The sequence below is a fragment of the Grampus griseus genome, assembly GCF_964374135.1.
Source record: "Grampus griseus genome assembly, chromosome: 13".
Classification (NCBI taxonomy): Eukaryota; Metazoa; Chordata; class Mammalia; order Artiodactyla; family Delphinidae; genus Grampus; species Grampus griseus.
In genome coordinates, this window is record NC_139007.1 from 76,619,882 (window position 1) to 76,638,362 (window position 18,481).

The 18,481-nt window shown below is 36.1% G+C and overlaps 1 protein-coding gene across 1 annotated transcript in view; it reads left to right on the plus strand.

Moving 5' to 3' along the window:
• Window positions 1–18,128, plus strand: part of SCAF8 (SR-related CTD associated factor 8) — a 78,733-nt gene extending 60,605 nt beyond the window's left edge. The window contains 8 exon segments of the mRNA XM_082668964.1: window positions 2,562–2,662; window positions 5,169–5,282; window positions 6,251–6,407; window positions 8,272–8,405; window positions 10,031–10,175; window positions 11,917–11,985; window positions 14,559–14,777; window positions 16,008–18,128. Coding sequence (XP_082525090.1) covers window positions 2,562–2,662; window positions 5,169–5,282; window positions 6,251–6,407; window positions 8,272–8,405; window positions 10,031–10,175; window positions 11,917–11,985; window positions 14,559–14,777; window positions 16,008–17,461 — 2,393 coding nt within the window. The 3' untranslated portion in view covers window positions 17,462–18,128.
• The last annotated feature ends 353 nt before the right edge of the window (window positions 18,129–18,481 follow it).

Sequence of the window (18,481 nt, forward strand, 5' to 3'; positions counted from 1 at the left end):
TTTTAAGGTGAATCAACAGACTGCAGATGGATAAAGTACATAAAAGGAAGTAAATTGTCATTCTTCGCCAAGAGTGAAACACTGATCAGGTTATCTAATTTCTGAATGTATCCAAGTAAACTCCTTCTGCCATGGAGATAGATGAATAACTGGTATAATTTATAATGCTGAAGCATCCTAGAAATCGAGGCTTAGGATTAAAGGCGACGCCATCTTACTGAATTCTAGCCATTTGAACAAGCCTTGGCTATCTTTCCAGAATCTTACCTGATTATGAGAGCCATTGTTAATTTAGTAATGTTGACATTCCTAACTCTGAAAGTTTCTATTTATCCCTTAGGGTGAGGGACAAAATTCAAACATTTTCGTGCTGTCTGATAAATAATGTCAGAAGTCTGATCGTAAAATCTCAACTGTGCCTCCTCCCATGATTGCTATTAGGACGTTCAGAATAACGATTTTTATGATGGGCTTTTACGTGGAGTCTCTCATTTAGTTCCTTACCTAACTTGTCATGTGTCGTTGCCACCGTTTACATAGTTATTGACCGTGGAATTTATTTTTTGTTGCTGTTTTATTTTCATGGGTAAAACACACAATTAAAAAGTTTAGAAAGGACATAAGAAAATACAGTGAGAAGTATATCTTGTCTTTTACCTCAAAACTCTACTGAGAAGCAATAACAATTTGATGTGGTCCCAACACATTTTAAACACATGTGGTAGTGTTTCTCTGCCCATTGGTTCTTAGAACATGAGTTTTCATGAATAGTCCAGGGGCTGTGAAACATCAACAAAGAGTAACATTCTAAGAATCAAGTGTCCCCTTCTCATGGGATGGAGGAGACTCATTACTTTCTGGGGGGGGAAATGGAGTTGTCCATGGGAAAAATTTGTAGAGAGACAATATCAAAAGAGTAGGGGAAACATGGAACAGATTTTGGGGAGATTAAGGCAGCTATAATATGTAGAACAGAGTAATGAAGAGGTGGGAACTGTTCAGTGAAAGAGGTCCAGAAATTTGCTAAGGGTTGGTGGTAGGTTGAATAGTGGTCACCCAGAGATGTCCATGTCCAAATCACTGGAGCTTGTAAATATGTTACCTTACATTTGTATATCTGATTAATAAGGATCTTGAGATGGGGAGATTAACTTGGATTATCCAGAAGGGCCCAGTGTAATCCAAGGGTCCTAATAAGAGGGAAACAAGAGGAGAGGGTCAGAGAGAAAAGGTGATGTGAATGTGGAAAGGAGAAAGAGATTGGTAAATGCTACACTGTTGGCTTTGAAGATGGAGGGTTGGGACCATGAGCTGAGGAGTGCAGATAGCTTGTAGAAGCTAGCAAAGGCAAAGAAACAAATTCTCTCCTAGGGCCTCCAGAAGGAATGCAGCCTTGTTGACTCATTTTAGACCCCCAGAGCTGTAAGAGAATACCTTTTTGTGTTTTAAGGTACTAAGTTTGTGGTGTTTTGTTACAGCAGCAAAAGAAAACTAATATGTTGCCCTTTGAGACTTTGGTTGAATATTAAGTTATTTATGCACAGGGTAAGACTGCATGAGGCAAAGAACAAAGAGCAGGGAAAGAGCAATTTCCAGGCATCTGTTAGCTGAACAGGTTCCTAAAGCTCACACAGGCCTGGAAGACGTTCAAGTTCTGACCAGCCAGAGTAGAGAGATGGAGACCTGATTGAAACCCACATTCAGTAGAATGTAATGTGAAACCCACATTGCAATGGTGACATCTTAGCTCTAGAGTAAAACCTGCTCTAGGCTGTGTTGTAGATGAAAGATAACCCAAAAGCTGGAAACTTCTTTTTTTTTTAATGACATTGACATAAATCCAAATATATTAAAACTCTGCAAATATATCAGCTGTAAATATTTTTAAAGTCAGTGTTTTCAGGAAAAGGAGATGTTCATGGAGACATGAACAGTGCAGCTCAAAGTAGGCAAGATGTCTCACGTGTGGCATTTATTTATTAAAGGGAAGTGGCTTCCAGCCCTTAAGTATCCCTAAGTCTTTCATGATAATGAGTTCTAAATTAGCCTTTTCCTTTTTGTATATATATTTTTTGTGTATAATTATTCTTTCCTTAAGGATAAGATTTAACTGTTGATTTAGGAGAAACATCCATTTAATCATTCCAGTACAGAAAGATACTTAAAAGGTACACAGATAGTATTGCAATGAGAAGTGGTTTTGAAACTTTGTTGCACATTAGAATCACCTACAGAATTTTAAAACTCCCAGTTCCTGATCTGTCATACCCCATACCTTCCATCATCTTTTAGAGTGGGTTCCAGATATCCACAGGTGACTGATGTGTGCTGCCACGCTTGAGAACAGGTGATAATGCAAGAAGTTGACTTGGCATAGATGTGAATGGGTACCTGGTATTTTAGTTGATTTTAAACATAACATAAAAATGTCTGTTAACAAGTATTTAAAATATACTATCTGAAATTTTAATTTATTATTGTTACTAGTGTTTTTTCCTCAGCTACTTGAAAGAAGTAACTGTCTATGTGATTTGGGTTATTTGTCTCTTATATCTTGACAGTATGTAGTACTACTCTGTGGGTTGGCCAGGTAGACAAGAAGGCAACACAGCAAGATTTAACCAACCTCTTTGAAGAGTTTGGACAGATTGAATCCATTAATGTAAGTATCAGTTCTTAAATAATTTAAAGTTAAAAAAAAATAGGGAGTTTTCAGAGTCACTTTGGTTCCTAATTAGCCCAGCAATATCTGCCTTTAATCAAATTTTAAAAGGATTGTTCGACTCTAATCGTTTTTATGTTTACTCTGCTGTTGCTTATCTCTCTGCTTAATTAATTTTCCTTTTTTAAATGGAAGTCTAACAAAATATTCTTAGGAGTTTTATAGCAATGTAATAGCACTTGATTCCTAAAAACATCGAATGTTTGAGTTAGCAGGAACCGTATGTGTGATATTGTTTAATTTCTTTTTTTAATGAAAGTGAAGAAACTGAGTTAGAATTGTAATCACCTGCACATGAGCACATAGGTAATGGTGGAGACACAACTGGACTTGAGGTCCCAGTCTTTTGCCAGGCACTTCCCACCCCTTCCCCTTCTCTTCCTCTCAGAGCAAACCTGAGGCAAGAAAACCTGTGTGGCCACAGCATAGCTCTATCACTCCTCAGCTTGATTCTTTCAGTGTACCCAGTCTCCACCTTTGAGTATTTTCTTCCTCCTGCAGGGCTATTGTTTTTCCTTGAGGCTAAAGATAATGGAATAGTCATTTGAGGAGTCTTGTTCCTTAACTCTCTGATTTTATTCACTGTTATTATACTTTTATGTCTATTGGACCTTTTTATCATTATTTACCAGGAAATTGGCTGGTTTTCCTTTCTAGTCTTAGATTCCTTATATTCTCAACATTCCTTATATGGCCAAACTTGACTTTTTGGTGTTAATAACAGCACTCTTTATTTAAATTGAATTTGACCATTTTGTATTTTACTTTCAACTATGTATGATCTCTTTGGAGCCTCACAAGAAGCTGGTTAAGTAATTCAAATATTGTTATTTTACCAGTGAGGAATCTAAATGATTTGTCTAAGTTACACAGATAATAAATAGCTGATTGATTGGTTAATTAATAGGTAATTGGCTGAGTGTTTCAACTTAGGTATTTCAGATTCCTCTTTTTACACCATGAAAGTGTTGTAGGCTTCTCTTTTCGTCTTTTTAAATTTCACCTGTCAGAACATAAGTAATCTCTGAGTCTGTGATCATATAACCTCTGAAATTTTTTCTGATTTTCCGCTGCCTTTAAACTAGTGGTTCTCAGCTCTAGCTGCATATCAGAAACGAGTTGACATTTGAAAAAATAGGGATGCCCATATAGGGATGCCCATTATCAGTACCTTTAGATTCTTATCAAAGTGCCATAATTACGCAGGTGATTTTGATGCAAAGCCAGGAATCACTGCTCTGAACAGATCCCGAATCCAAGTAGCATTTTGTATTTTCACGTTGCTTATAACGTTTGTAGTCTTTCTTATACCACAGTCATTTGGACATTAGTTTGCCTTGTCTCCCTCTTCTTCTGTATTACCTTTTAAGAGTGTAGTACTTAAAAGTAATAGGCACTAAGTTATTTTGTGAACTGAAGTGTACTGAATGGCTAGTGATAAAATCCAGGATTTGAAAAATTAATGGAAGATTTATAAACCTTTCACTTCGTTTTGGGGGAGTTTGAAGACTGAGAAAAGTCCATTAGATTTAGCATCTTGTAGGTCATTAGCTCGAAGAAAATATTTTCGGTGGGTTGGTAAGGGGTTGGATCTACATTGCAAGAGATGAATTGTATAAGGGGTTGGATAGACTTCTCTTTCGAGAAATTTGGTATTAAAGTGACAGCTGTTAGCAAGGCTGAGGGAAGCGTTACTTTGACAGCGAGAGCTTATTAGGTATTAAGTACTAACAAAGTGATGAATACCTTTTGAGTTCTTCATAAAGAAACTGAAATGCACTGTGTATTTTTCTGAGTTAATACATTAAAGATAATTTATGATCTGGTAGTTAATAGAGTAGTTAAATGCTTTGTAAATAAACCTCTTGAGATCCTTACACTGAAGCTATCTTCTTATTCATATTAAAATCTTTGTCCAGAAGTACTTGGACAAAGTTAAGTTTTATAAAATTGAAAAGCTTTAGTTTTATTATTTGTTGTAGATTTTGGACTTTATATTAAGGATAAGATACTTCCCCCAAACAAAATCCTTCTCACATTACTCAACATAACATTTGGCAAAATTTAAATGCTACTGTAAATAAATTGTATGCCTTCAAATATGTTGGCCGTACAGTATTGTTTTCCTTTTATCTGGTGGTATTATATACACGTCTATACATTGCTTTGTTTTAATAGCTCTTCATTGTGTGTTAAAACTTTAGTTGACACGTGATATTCAAGATTTCACATATATAATGGCTTAGAATGAGACCCAACTAGCTTCTGAATTTTTTTTTCAACTGATTGTGCTTGAATTTTACCAATAAACAGATAGCTGGAGGAAGAAAAGGGGAAACAATTCAGTATTAATAATCAATATTCTGTTCCATTAAAACTATAAAATGCCAGAAATGACTTGCCCTCCTCATAACACCCTTTCTAAAGAAAATAATTTTTTTAATAGATGATTCCTCCCAGGGGCTGTGCTTATGTCTGCATGGTTCATCGACAAGATGCATTTCGGGCTCTTCAGAAACTTAGTTCCGGGTCATATAAAATTGGGTCCAAGGTCATTAAGGTGAGATTGGGGGGCACGTGCTCTTATTTTATTGGATTGTTAGAATGTTTCCTGTATTTAATTCATCTTCTTCTTTAATGTTATAGGCAAACCTTGACAAATTTATTATTTTAGTATTGTTAAATTATAGAATTTGGCTATAGGTAAAACAATAACCAAAATTTTATTCAAGCAGTTCTTCAAAATCACACATGCACAGTATTCTTAGTCAACCCGGGCACCATTTTATGAGCAGAACTTTTTCATTTTTACAAGTTTGTCTTTCATTCACTCCTTCCCAATGCTTCCTAATCCTACCCCTTAATTATATTATTAATGTCTCCTTTTTAACATCTTGTCTTATACAACTCAGGCCCTTGTGAAGGGTTTATTTATGTATATTTGTTTCCTCTTAGTCTTTGAGTATTTATTGTGTATTTTTCCATTTTTACTTCTTATAACTAATTTACATTTTATTTCTGCTATTTGGAGTTAATTTATTCCATAGTTTTAGCAACTGAATTAAAAATTTTTAAATTACTTTCAAGGGAGTTAATATGCCCGTGTTTTCTCATTTTATGGCAGAGAGTTTATGTAAGCTAAAGTGTCACTGGTCTCTTGGAGTACCAAGATGTTGTTTAACTATTCTAATTATCGCTAATGTAGGTTGACATTTTTATGGTGAAAAGTAGATTTGGTTTATTTCTGGAAACGTGTTGTTTTAAGGCCATAGTAAGAAGTGGAAATAAATCCCATATTATAAACACCACCGCTATCTAATGCAGGTTTTATTTTACAAACAAAATCAGAAAATACATGGAAAAAATTTCATTGGCTACTGTTATTCCAGCAGTGATGCTTTGCCTGTCCAGCTGATTTTTAAAACTAATTTTATTCATATTTGCATTGTTAGCATATGATTTTGTATGTTTTACCTTGTTTTTACAGTAAACATGAGCTTTCTTTTTTCCTCTCCTCATTCCTGATAGATTGCTTGGGCTTTAAACAAAGGTGTAAAAACAGAATACAAACAATTCTGGGATGTGGATCTTGGAGTAACATATATACCATGGGAAAAAGTTAAAGTGGATGACTTGGAAGGTTTTGCAGAAGGAGGCATGATTGATCAGGAAACTGTAAATACTGGTAAGAGCCCTGTGGGTAGTTTTATTGTTTAAAAATATGCTTGAGGGGTTGTAATTGATAAGAGTTTTACATGTTGGGGTGAATTGTATTTATTTCCTGGATCTTCCCCATCCTGCAGAAGAGGGGAAAAAGTGAAACATCACCCTGTTCAATGTGTATACTTAATGGGATCTATTCCATAAATGTCAGAGTATATAGATAGTGTTCTAAAACTCTAAATGTAGCATTTTTATATATGTCTTTTAAAAAGTTTCAGTCTTTGAGAGCATTGTATGTGTGGAGGCTTGTAAAGACTAAGTTTTTCAGTCACTTGAGTTTCAATGAGAACCGGGGATTTAGGGAATTCCTTTAAAAAGCTTCCTAGACTATTTTGATTAGTATCTATGTTGAGGATGCCAGGAATAGAATCTCAGAGAGCTGTAGTTCAGATTCATGCTGCTTTAGAAAGCTTATAACCAAGTGATAATCTGGCCCGTTCTTTTGAAAAATTTGTCTTTTTGTTTTAAAATTTTTCAGTTACAAATTCACAGAATAATGGATGCTTGGGAAAGAATTGAAATATGTTATACTTATTTCTTGATATCTTAGCTCTTCTACCAAAATTAGCTAATTTTAAGAATAGTATTTTTGTTCTCAGGCCAATGTACATATTTTCAAACACTTTTTCAGTTGTTTTCTTCTTGTCATTCTCTCTCGCTGTCTTTCTCTCTCCTTTTTGGATGGATGTTCCTCCAGAACATTTATTCATTCAAAAAATATTTCAGTTCCTACTGTGTGCCAGGCATAACTTTAGGAGCTGGGATTATAGCAGTGAGACAGACAAAAATCCTTCCTCTCTTGGAGTGCACATTGTAGTACAGGGGTTGACAACAGCCCATGGGCCAGATCTTACTGGCAGCCTGTTCAGTAAATAAAGTTTTATTGAAACACAGCCATGCTCAGTTGTGTTTACCTATTGTATATGACTTTTTAAAATTCAGCAACAGTTGAGTCATTGTAACAGAGAACACATGGCCCGCACAATCTAAAATACTTACAAATAGGAAGAGTTTGCCAACCCATGTTCTAGTGGGAAAAAAATGGATAATAAATAAGATAGATAAACTAGGTAGTATTTCAGTGTTGGTTAAGTTCTAAGAAGAAAAAACAGGGAAAGGGGATAGGCAGTATGGGTGTGGAGCTATTGGAGTTTTAAGTGGTTGAAGAGGGTCTAATGGAGAAGGTGGTATTCAGAGGTGTGAGACATGCAGCTATCTGGGTAAGAGTGTTTCATACAGAGAGAACAGCAAGCGCCAAGTCTGTTAGAAAGTCGTGAGACCAGTATGGCTTGAGCATAGTGAGGAGTGAGTAGTAGGAGATGAAGTCAGAGAGGTGCAGAGGGGCGAAGTCATGTGGTCTTACTAGTCATTCTCATGACTTTGAGCTTTAAGGGAGGCGAACCTGTGGAGGAACCTCTTTGTTCTATTTTTGCATTTTTTTGTATTTTCAGAAAGATCTTTCTGTACTGGGTTAGTACTTGTTGTTTCCCCTTATGCCTTATGACAAAATATAGAATAAGGTTGGTTTGTCTTAAATCAGACAGCCTTTGAGATACGTATCTGTTATATCCCTTTTAAGTGTTTTCTCTAGACTGAATATTTTAGTGTCTTTGATTTGTGCCTCATGTCATGCTGCTTTGAACTCCTTAGTACCCTAATCAGATTTATCTCAGCAGAACCAAATAGGTTGGCACCGACAGCTGTGGACACATCTTAAAGATGTGCCAAGGTAGATGAAGGACTATTTAGATGTGAAATAAATGTGTACATATAAAATGAAAAATTGCACCTATCCAGAGGAAATCAATTTCAAATATTTTGTTTAGAGTGGGAAAGTGTGAAAAGCTCAGAACCCGTTAAAGAGACGGTCCAGACAACTCAGAGCCCACCTCCAGTTGAAAAGGAGACAGTGGTCACAACCCAGGCAGAGGTTTTCCCTCCACCTGTTGCTATGTTACAGGTTAGTGCTGGGTGTTTTTTTATTGTTTAATGTGGTGTTTTACAGTTTTGTTTTTACTCACATCTTTACTTCATAAAACTTGGAAGAAATTGTCCAAAATATATTAATACTAAATATAAGCATTTTTGAAATTTTCCTTTTAGAAAAAGTGTAATTCATATTTAAATGTTTATTTATTGAACAAATATTTATTGATTGCCTGCTCTGTGACATTCACTGTTCTAGGCACCTGGAATAGGGATACATCAGTGGGAAAAAAAAACAAACACAAATCCCTTCCCTTACGGAGAGTTTGTTCTCAATAGGGGAGACAGAAAATATAAAATTAATAAGTTTATAAGATACTGTGGAGGGGAGAAGGTAGTACAAGGGTCATCAAGAGTGCCTAGGTAGGTGTTTAAAATTTTAAATAAAATGGTGAGGTAGACTTAATTGAGAACAAGACATTTGAGCCACAACTTAAAGTTGCTGAGGCAATTAGTCACGTGGCTATCTGAAGCAAGCGTTAGAGGCAGAGGGAACAACCAGTGCAAAGGCCTGCAGCCAGGAGCATGCTTCGTGTGTTCCTGGAATAACAAGCGGACAAGAATAAAGTGAGTGAGAGGCAACTTAGTGTAAGTGAGACCTCTAGGGGGACTTTGGTTTTCACTCTGAGATGGGGAGCCATTAGAGGACTTTGAAGAAAGGAGTGGCTCAGTCTGGCTTAGAGTTTTAAAGGATTACACTGGCAACTATTTTGAGAATAGAATAGTGGGCATTGATAAAAGCAAAGAGACCAGTTAAAAGTTGCAGCAATCCAGGTGAGAGATGATGGTGGCTCAGACTGGACTGATGGCAGTGAAGGCAACGAGAAGTCGTCAGATCCTAGGTGTATTGTCATGGTGTGGCCAGTGCGCGTGGTTAGATTTGAGTTGTGAGGAAGAGCAGAGGCAAGGTTTTTGGTCTGAGAAATTGGAAAGATGGAGTTACCATTATCTGAGAATGAAAAAGACTGTGGAAGTGTGGTTTGGGAAGGACAGTTGGGAGTTCAGTTTTATGCGTGTGAAGTTTGAAGTGTCTTACTACACAGCAAAGTTGAGATGTTGAATAGACCATTGATACAGTGTGAACTTTAGGAGAGGGGTACAGCCATGCCATAATACAGATAAATATTTGGGAATTGTTGTACCTAGGATGAGTAAAAGAATTTATGATTAAGAGTAGAAAACAAATTAATGAGAAATTCAGCCATTTTAAAGCTGTTAGTGACATGCTTCCTAATGGTGATTAGATCGCATAATATAGCTAGGTATTATAAACGTAGTAGGCGATGGCAGTGTAAAATTGAGCATGCTATTCACTGTTGAAGTAGGTGCCCACATCTTTACATCACTCGAATGTAAGGTAGATTTCACAATCTCTACACATACTGTTTGTTGAAAAATACTGTCTTGCTTTTACCTCAAGTAAGTTCACTTATAAGAATACAAAAAGGAAGAAAAAAAAAACCAAAACAACTTAATATAATGATATTTGTTACTTTCCTATAAAAGAAACAGAAATAATTTATCTTTGGTTGTCCTAAGATGTAATCGTTGCAGATGGATAAAATGATACATGGACTTTTTATTTTCTATCCACAAAAGATTCCAGTAGCTCCAGCAGTGCCTACAGTTAGTTTAGTCCCACCAGCATTTCCTGTGTCAATGCCAGTTCCTCCTCCTGGATTCAGTCCAATTCCTCCACCGCCTTTTCTCCGCGCAAGTTTTAACCCTTCACAACCACCTCCTGGTAAGAAATTTTCATTTTATCGTTTCAACTCTATTTAGAATATCATTTAAAATGTTCTTTTTCCAGGTTTAAACGCTGTAGAGCAGTGATTCTCAAACCATAGCTTACATGCGAATCACTTGGAGGGCGTGTTAAAGCACAGGTTGCTGGCCCAGCCTCCTTTTGAGTCAGTGGAACTGAGGTGGGGCAGGACAGTTGCATTGCGAACAAGTTCCCAGCTGATGCGTATTGTTGCTGGACCACACTTTAAGAAGCACTGACAGAAAAGAAATGGAATCCTTTAAAATCATTGAAATGCCTTAAGATGATTTAAAATTCATGTTGAAGTTTTTATATAAAAGTTCTCTATAGTTATCACCCATTCATCAGAAAGTATGCATTAAATTATATAGATTAGTCCTCCTAAAAATCATTAGATTTCCACTTTGACATTAGAAATTATAGTATATCTTAAAATGCTAATTGAATTCATAATACTTTTTTTGACCTAATAAATTATAGATAAACAAGTTCCTTGAAGCGTTTCTAGGTAAAAACTATAGGTTACTTAACATTTATCAATTAAATATAAATAATTGCTTACATAGGTTAGAGATAGAGCTTTTCGTATTAGATCGTGGAAGGCTTAGACAAATAAAGGAGAGATAATACAAGGGATCAAACGATATATGTTGTTTTTCAGAACTATTTTTTTTGAACTTCATGAATTATTTGTGTACTATAGAAAAGAAGTACTGAATTGACTTCTGTAATTTAAGTTCTTAGTCATTGAATAGAGTTCCTAAAAACTGTCAACAAGGCCAAAAAGTAAATTCATTGTCTGAAAACGGTTGTAATTTGTCATGTAATGTAAATTTTTTAAATTACAGTTTAATACATAATTTGAAATTGATGCAGATTTTAATAAGAACTTTCTTTTAATATTTTAAATATTGGAAAACTACTCATCAGATATCTTCAATCACAAATCTGTATTTGTGATTGAAAATTAAAATTTTTTCTCAGAAGGTATTTTTAAATGATTTTTTCAAAAACCATACCACATGGATTTTATAGAGTCTTAATCTAGCATTCATTTGTTGAAAACCACATATCTTTTTTTCCCGTTATTCTTAGCCACTATTTTCTATTGGAATTTAATGGTAGCTCTATATTTTAAAAATGCAGGGAAGCAGGTTTATAGTTTGATCATATGATATTTAAAATCATAAAACAGCCAATATTAAATTTATTTTATTTATTCCTTATTTTTTATTAAGATTTGTTTCAGTGCTCAAAATAAAATGTAACATCCAAGGTTAATAAAAGTATTCTGATATAGTGGGTAAACAGCATATACATCAGAGAAGTACAATAGCACATTTTACAGATGACATTATTGCATATGTTATCAGCCGCTTGAAATACAATGTTTAACTTCCCGTACAGTCACCATGCTAACATATAAACAGGTTGCCTAGCTTGACTTAATCGTTGATTTTACAGCAGCATAGAGCATGCCAAGTAAATAAGTAGTATATGCTCATGATGGGGCTCTCTGTGCTTTACTTAGCTTACGGAGGATCAAATAAGGTAGTGTATATAAAAGTAATTTTTTAAATGGAAAATATATTCATAAATATGAGGTAGTAATGACTGTTTTAAGAATGTAGGATTTCATTTATAGCTGTTGGAATGTTTGATTTAAAAGAAAGTAACACTTTTTGTTATTTTATTTTTGGTCTTTTTTTTTTCCATGTAGGTTTCATGCCACCTCCAGTTCCACCACCTGTTGTACCACCACCTACTATTCCACCAGTAGTACCAACATGTGAGTTTTCTACTTTAAGAATTTTCTTTCTTTATGATAGTGATAATGTGTTGGTTCTCATTTTTGTGAATTATTGTTAATTTTTTTATCATGGAAGTTTTCAGACAAATGCATTTTTTGGGTTAAATGATTTCTAACAAATTAACAGTATCATATGACAGTTCAGATTTGCTCTGTTGTATCAAATTTGTGTTTTTTGTTTTATGTATAAAATGTCTTAATCTAGAGCAGCCCCACCCACACCCCCCTTTTTAAAAATGCTTCATGTCTTTGACTTGTTGAAAAGCAGTTCACTTCTGTATGCAAGATCCCAAATAATGGGTTTGGTTTTTTTGCTTCTTTGTGGTATCTTCCTTGAATCTCCTGCAAATAGAAAGTTTTTAGCACCATAGGCTTGTTTAGAATATGCTTCAACTTTTTTGATAAGAATACTTAACAAGTGGGGTGCTGTGGACTTGATATTATATCACATCAGGAGCCTGTGCAGTGCCTTCATGTCCCACTTTTTTTTTTTGCGGTACGCAGGCCTCTCACTGTTGTGGCCTCTCCCATTGCGGAGCACAGGTTGCAGACGCGCAGGCCCAGCGGCCATGGCTCACGGGCCCAGCCGCTCCGCGGCATGTGGGGTCTTCCCGGACCAGGGCACGAACCTGTGTCCCCTGCATCGGCAGGCGGACTCTCAACCACTGCGCCACCAGGGAAGCCCGTCCCACTTTTAATGATGTCATAATGGATCAGAGCATTCAGATAGTGGGACCTGGTCATTTAAAAAAGTTGCCCTTCAAATTTTCATCAGATGGTTTCATCTTTTGATTATTATTGCTGAATCTACTTTTCATTAGTTGCAAAGTGGTGACCTTCCGAATTTTGTAATTCCTTCCACATTTCTTAGCAGGGATTTTTTCTGTAAAGAAAAACTTTCTCTTATCAACTAGTAGTATTTAGTTACCTTGAAGTACAGTTGTACAGGAGAAGCTAAATTCTTGCCTGTAAGTGCAATTTTTCAGAGTAATGAGTTCTATGGATATTACCTGTGATATCCAGTGACTGAAGGTGGGGGAGGATTTCTCTTATTTCTCCTTCTCCACTCCCTTCCCTCTACTTTTTTCTCCTTCACTTTTAGTAGTGTTTATGGATTAATGCATTTTTACTTCCAAGTGGTTGCATTCACCTTTCTTTTTGAAGTTCGGTTTGTTCATTTTTGGACAGTAAGAGCCTTTCATGTTACTTCTCTATTCTTTTGAGATGACTGCATCAGTTTTTGAGAGCTTTTTGGCCTAATACTAGACCAAAGGACTTTATTGTAAAGAGAGTGTATATGATACAGTTTTATGTTTTGGTGTTATAACCCACTTTTCTTACATTTTTAAACTCTTTTCTCTCCTTCAGTGTTTAGACAACATTAGAATCCTTTTTGTGTTACTGTTGGTTAATTAGGAAGAATTGTTTATTCTTTCTGAAAATTAGAAAAGTGTTCAGAAGCCGTTTCTGAATTCACCATTCACAGAGACTCACCTTACTTAGAGCCTCCCTCCCAGTTGTTTCTCCTTACACTGTTCATTTTGGAAAACCGAGGGTCAATTAAAGGAGAAGGAGAAACACCACTGTGTGCCAGCTGCTCCCCTAATTGTTCACACTGTCTTATCTAATTCTCATAATTCCCATACATGATCCCGGTTGATTTTTATCCCAATTTTACAGCTCTGTTCTGTGCTAACAGTTTGTCTAGGTAGTCCAGAGTTAAATGTGAGGATAACAGTTTCTAAAATCCCAAAGTACATGATTTAGTAGTGTTGTGAAATAAATTTGACTAGAAATTCTGTGTGTGATTTTTATACTCCTCTAGCTTAGTTTTTTAACATACAGGTGACATATACAGAAGAGTTTTTCTACCTGTTCTTTATGCCTTTTTTATATCTTTATAAAAAGGAAATGGTTTTACCTTTTTATGTGTAGTTCTCACCTGATGAGTTTCCTGCCTCATTTGACAAATGGTAGTGAATGTAAAGACCCTCGTACTTACAGATTCAACGGGATTGGGCAGATTTTCACTCTCATATTTGTTGGTTTTCGTCAATCATTTCTCTATATTTAGATATTCCCATACTGGCATCCTTGAAAAATTATGATTTTTTTTTAATTGCTGAGATTTTGTTCTTAAGTATGGATCCTTATTTTACTAAACATTTCTCTTGAAAATATTTCTAAAAATTGTTTTTCCCTATTTTTAAAAAATGAAGCTTTCTAAATATAATTTAGCTTCTTCAGGATGACTCATTTGTCACTTTGAGCATCAGTTATTATATAATGTGCTAGGTGATACAGAGATGCCATTAAGTGAAACACTCAAGCTGCCAGAAGTTAGTTTTCATTATAAACGAAATAAAGGGACCAGAAGAGAATTCACATATGTCATGTTAACTGAGCAGTCTTACCAAATAATTGGGGAAAGAGGATAGGAAGTCATTTAAAACTTTGGCAAGACCAGTGTTGGTCATACTTAATATTTTTACCTAGCACATGAATTGATTAGCTAATTAAATCTGAAATATATATTCTCCTTCTTTAAACAGCTTTAGTGCAGCCGCCATTATCTATGACTCCAGAAACTGTGAAAGATGTTGGATTTGGTAGCCTTGTTTTGCCAGGTGGTTCTGTTGCCAGCAGTCTTGCTACTTCCACTCTGCCAGCTGGAAGTGTTTTTAATCCTCCAACTAAACAAGCAGAGCCTGAAGAAAAAGTACCTCATCTTATAGACCACCAGATTTCTTCTGGTGAAAACACCAGATCAGGTAAAAAGAAAAAAGAAATCCCCAGAGATACATAGCTAAATCATAATCACTACTTCTCTATATTGGTGTTTAATTCTTAGGTGCCATGAATGTGTAAAACATTTATCTCCTAAAATTCCTGTTAAAAACAAATTTGGCATTCTCTTCAGGATAGTATAGATTTTGACACCTTTCCATTAAGACTCCTTCTCCTCCTGTTTTTGGCCTATTGGAACTGTTTTAATGTGTTATCAAAATAAGATTGCACAAAATATGTATACTTACAGAAAGATTAAAACAAACAAGTATTAGTTATAAGTAACTACTACCAGATATCCAGCTAGGTCTAGAAGATAAATATAGTTTTGAAAGCAGCGAGTCCTTTTTTTTTTTTTTTTTTTTCCTTCCTGCAACCGTAAAGCAGTTTATTTACTTGCATGATGTCACACACAGGCTTTAAGTAGCAGAGCCAGGAATTAAACTCTCTTTTTTAGATTTTTTAAACCTGCAAGCTCAGTGTTCTTTTGGCTACACTATACATCTTTTTTTTTTTTTCTTTGACATCTTGGAGTATAATTGCTTTACAATGGTGTGTTAGTTTGTGCTTTATAACAAAGTGAATCAGCTATACGTATACATATATCCCCATATCTCCTCCCTCTTGCGTCTCCCTCCCACACTCCCTGTCCCACCCCTCTAGGTGGTCACAAAGCACCGAGCTGATCTCCCTGGGCTATGTGGCTGCTTCCCACTAGCTATCTGTTTTACATTCGGTAGTGTATGTCCATGCCACTCTCTCCCTTCGTCCCAGCTAACCCTTCCCCCTCCCGGTGTCCTCAAGTCCTTTCTCTACGTCTGTGTCTTTATTCCTGTCCTGCCCCTGGATCTTCAGGACCAAAGTCCTTCTTTTATGGCACCACTGTTAGTATATTAAGAATTGTTTGTACTTTAGAAAGACTTTTGTTAAAGGTGGAGAATCAGTATAAAACCTGATATTTTTATTTAACTTAAAAAGATTCATGTAAAGATTTTAGGTAGCAGCCCCACTTACGTTTTAATATTAAATTTCACTACGTATGGTATTAATTTTAGCTTTAATTTTTTAATATCTAGTGTACCTGTGGATTCTTGGGGGGATACAAGTAGCTGATTAAACTAACTGCTGGAAATTATAGCATTAATAATTATAAACATAGTTTCCTTTTCACACCAGAATGATTGTTTGTGTTATTTTTCTTCTTTCCATTTTAGTGATTCCAAATGATGTTTCAGGTGGCTCTGCAATTTTAGGAGGACAGCCGCCAAATGTGACGAACAATTCTGGAATTCTGGGAGTCCAAAGACCAAATGTATCAAGTAATAATGAAATTCTTGGAGTCCGGCCATCTAATGTTTCCAATAGTTCTGGGATTATTGGAGCCCAGCCACCAAATATTCTAAATAACTCTGGAATTTTGGGAATACAGCCACCAAGTGTGTCAAGTAGTTCTGGACTTCTGGGCATGCTACCCCCAAATATACCTAACAATTCTGGACTTATGGGAGTACAGCCACCCAGTGTTCCAAATACTTCTGGACTTTTGGGAACACAGCCACCAGCTGGGCCTCAAAATTTACCCCCTTTAAATCTTTCTAATCAAAGGATGCCTGCAATGCCAATGTTAGACATTCGTCCAGGACTAATACCACAGACACCTGGACCAAGATTCCCTTTAATGCAGCCTGGAATTCCACCTCAGCGGGGACTCCCTCCCCCAGCGGTGCTTGATTCAGCTCTTCATCCACCACCCCGTGGTCCTTTTGCTCCAGGAGATATTTTTAGTCCACCTGAAAGACCTTTTCTAGTTCCTGGAAGACAAAGTGTAGACAACGTTGCTAATCCAGAAAAAAGGATACCACTTGGGAATGATAACATTCAACAGGAAGGAGATAGAGATTACCGGTTTCCTCCCATAGAAACCAGGGAAACCATTAGTAGACCTCCCCCAGTGGATGTTAGGGATGTGGTTGGACGGCCTGTAGATCCAAGAGAAGGTCCTGGAAGGCCTCCATTAGACGGTAGAGATCACTTTGGACGACCTCCTGTAGATATTAGAGAGAATCTTGTGAGGCCAGGCATAGATCATCTTGGTCGAAGAGACCACTTTGGCTTTACTCAAGAGAAGCCCTGGGGGCATAGAGATTTTGACGAGAGAGAGCATCGGGTTCTGCCTGTCTATGGTGGTCCAAAAGGCTTACATGAAGAAAGAGGTAGATTTCGGTCTGGAAACTATCGGTTTGATCCTAGAAGTGGTCCTTGGAACAGAGGATTTGGACAAGAAGTTCACAGAGATTTTGATGACCGCAGAAGACCCTGGGAGAGGCAAAGGGATAGGGATGACAGAGATTTTGATTTCTGCAGAGAAATTAATGGAAGTCGTTTTGGACGAGATAGAATTCAAAACACCTGGGTCCCCCCTCCTCATGCTCGGGTTTTTGATTTTTTTGAAGGGGCCACTTCTCAGCGAAAAGGTGATAATGTGCCTCAGGTTAATGGTGAAAATACCGAGAGACATGCTCAGCCACCACCTTTACCAGCGCAGAGTGATCCTGAACTTTATGAAAAACTGACATCTTCAAGTGAAATAAACAAGGAGAAGAGTGACACAGTTGCTGATATAGAGAGTGAACCAGTGGTAGAAAGCACAGAAACTGAGGGGACATAATCATCACTCAGTAGGTAAAAGATACATTTTGTAAAGTTGTCATCTCTCTGTAATAGATTAATGGCTGACTGGACCATAGTTGTTCACTTTTGTCTGCCAGAATTAAGTTAATCTGATGTTCATGTTCACCTTTCTCTTAAAATAATTGTACAACTGACTTGTATAGACATTGTTCTTAATATGAACATGGTAGGTAAACATTTTTTTATTTTTCTGATAAAATATAAATGTTGCCCCAGATTCTTTTAACTTCAAGGAAATGAATAACAGCTTGTCAGAGACTTCCTATGGAAGAAAGAATTTTTTAGATACTACCATTAGGTTGGATATGGTAATAGATATATTTCAAAATAGCAAACGGTGGTATATCTTATCCATATCTTTAGGCTGCTGCAGAATTTTAAGGTAATAGACAAAGCTGTGATATTTTATGCAAAGACTGGCTCTAGATATTTGAGGAGCACAATACAGAGATTTTAAAAAGTGATTTTGTAAAATCTACACTATGGTCTCTGTTTCTCCAAAGTAAGTGTTTGTGATTTGTTCCTCATACTGCAGTGAGTAAAAAAGAAAAAAGAAAAAAAGAAAACAACATAAATATTAAAGTACGTTTCAATGTTGGGTGAATTTTGTTTTTAGATGCCAATAAAACTTATTTGTTTGATAACAGTGTTCTAGGAATTGTATTTTTTTAACCTACAGATTCTTAAAACCATGGATCATTAGCAGCATGTGCTTAGTTGTTGCAGAATTTTTCTATTAACTCGTAATAACAACAACAAAGAACCATGTGGTTGAAAAAAGCGTGTACTTTGATATAAAAATCATGCAGTCTCATTAGTATGTGTGTAATATCTGTGTATATTTATTGCATAAGTCATACGTAGAGTTTTCTTTCTCTGTACGTCTATTTTCATGCACATACAGAGAAAAATAGGAAGTTGGTAGTTTAGATAATAAAATATTCTTTAAAACTGGATAGAAAATAAGAGCAATTTGGCTAATTGACATTGCTCATAG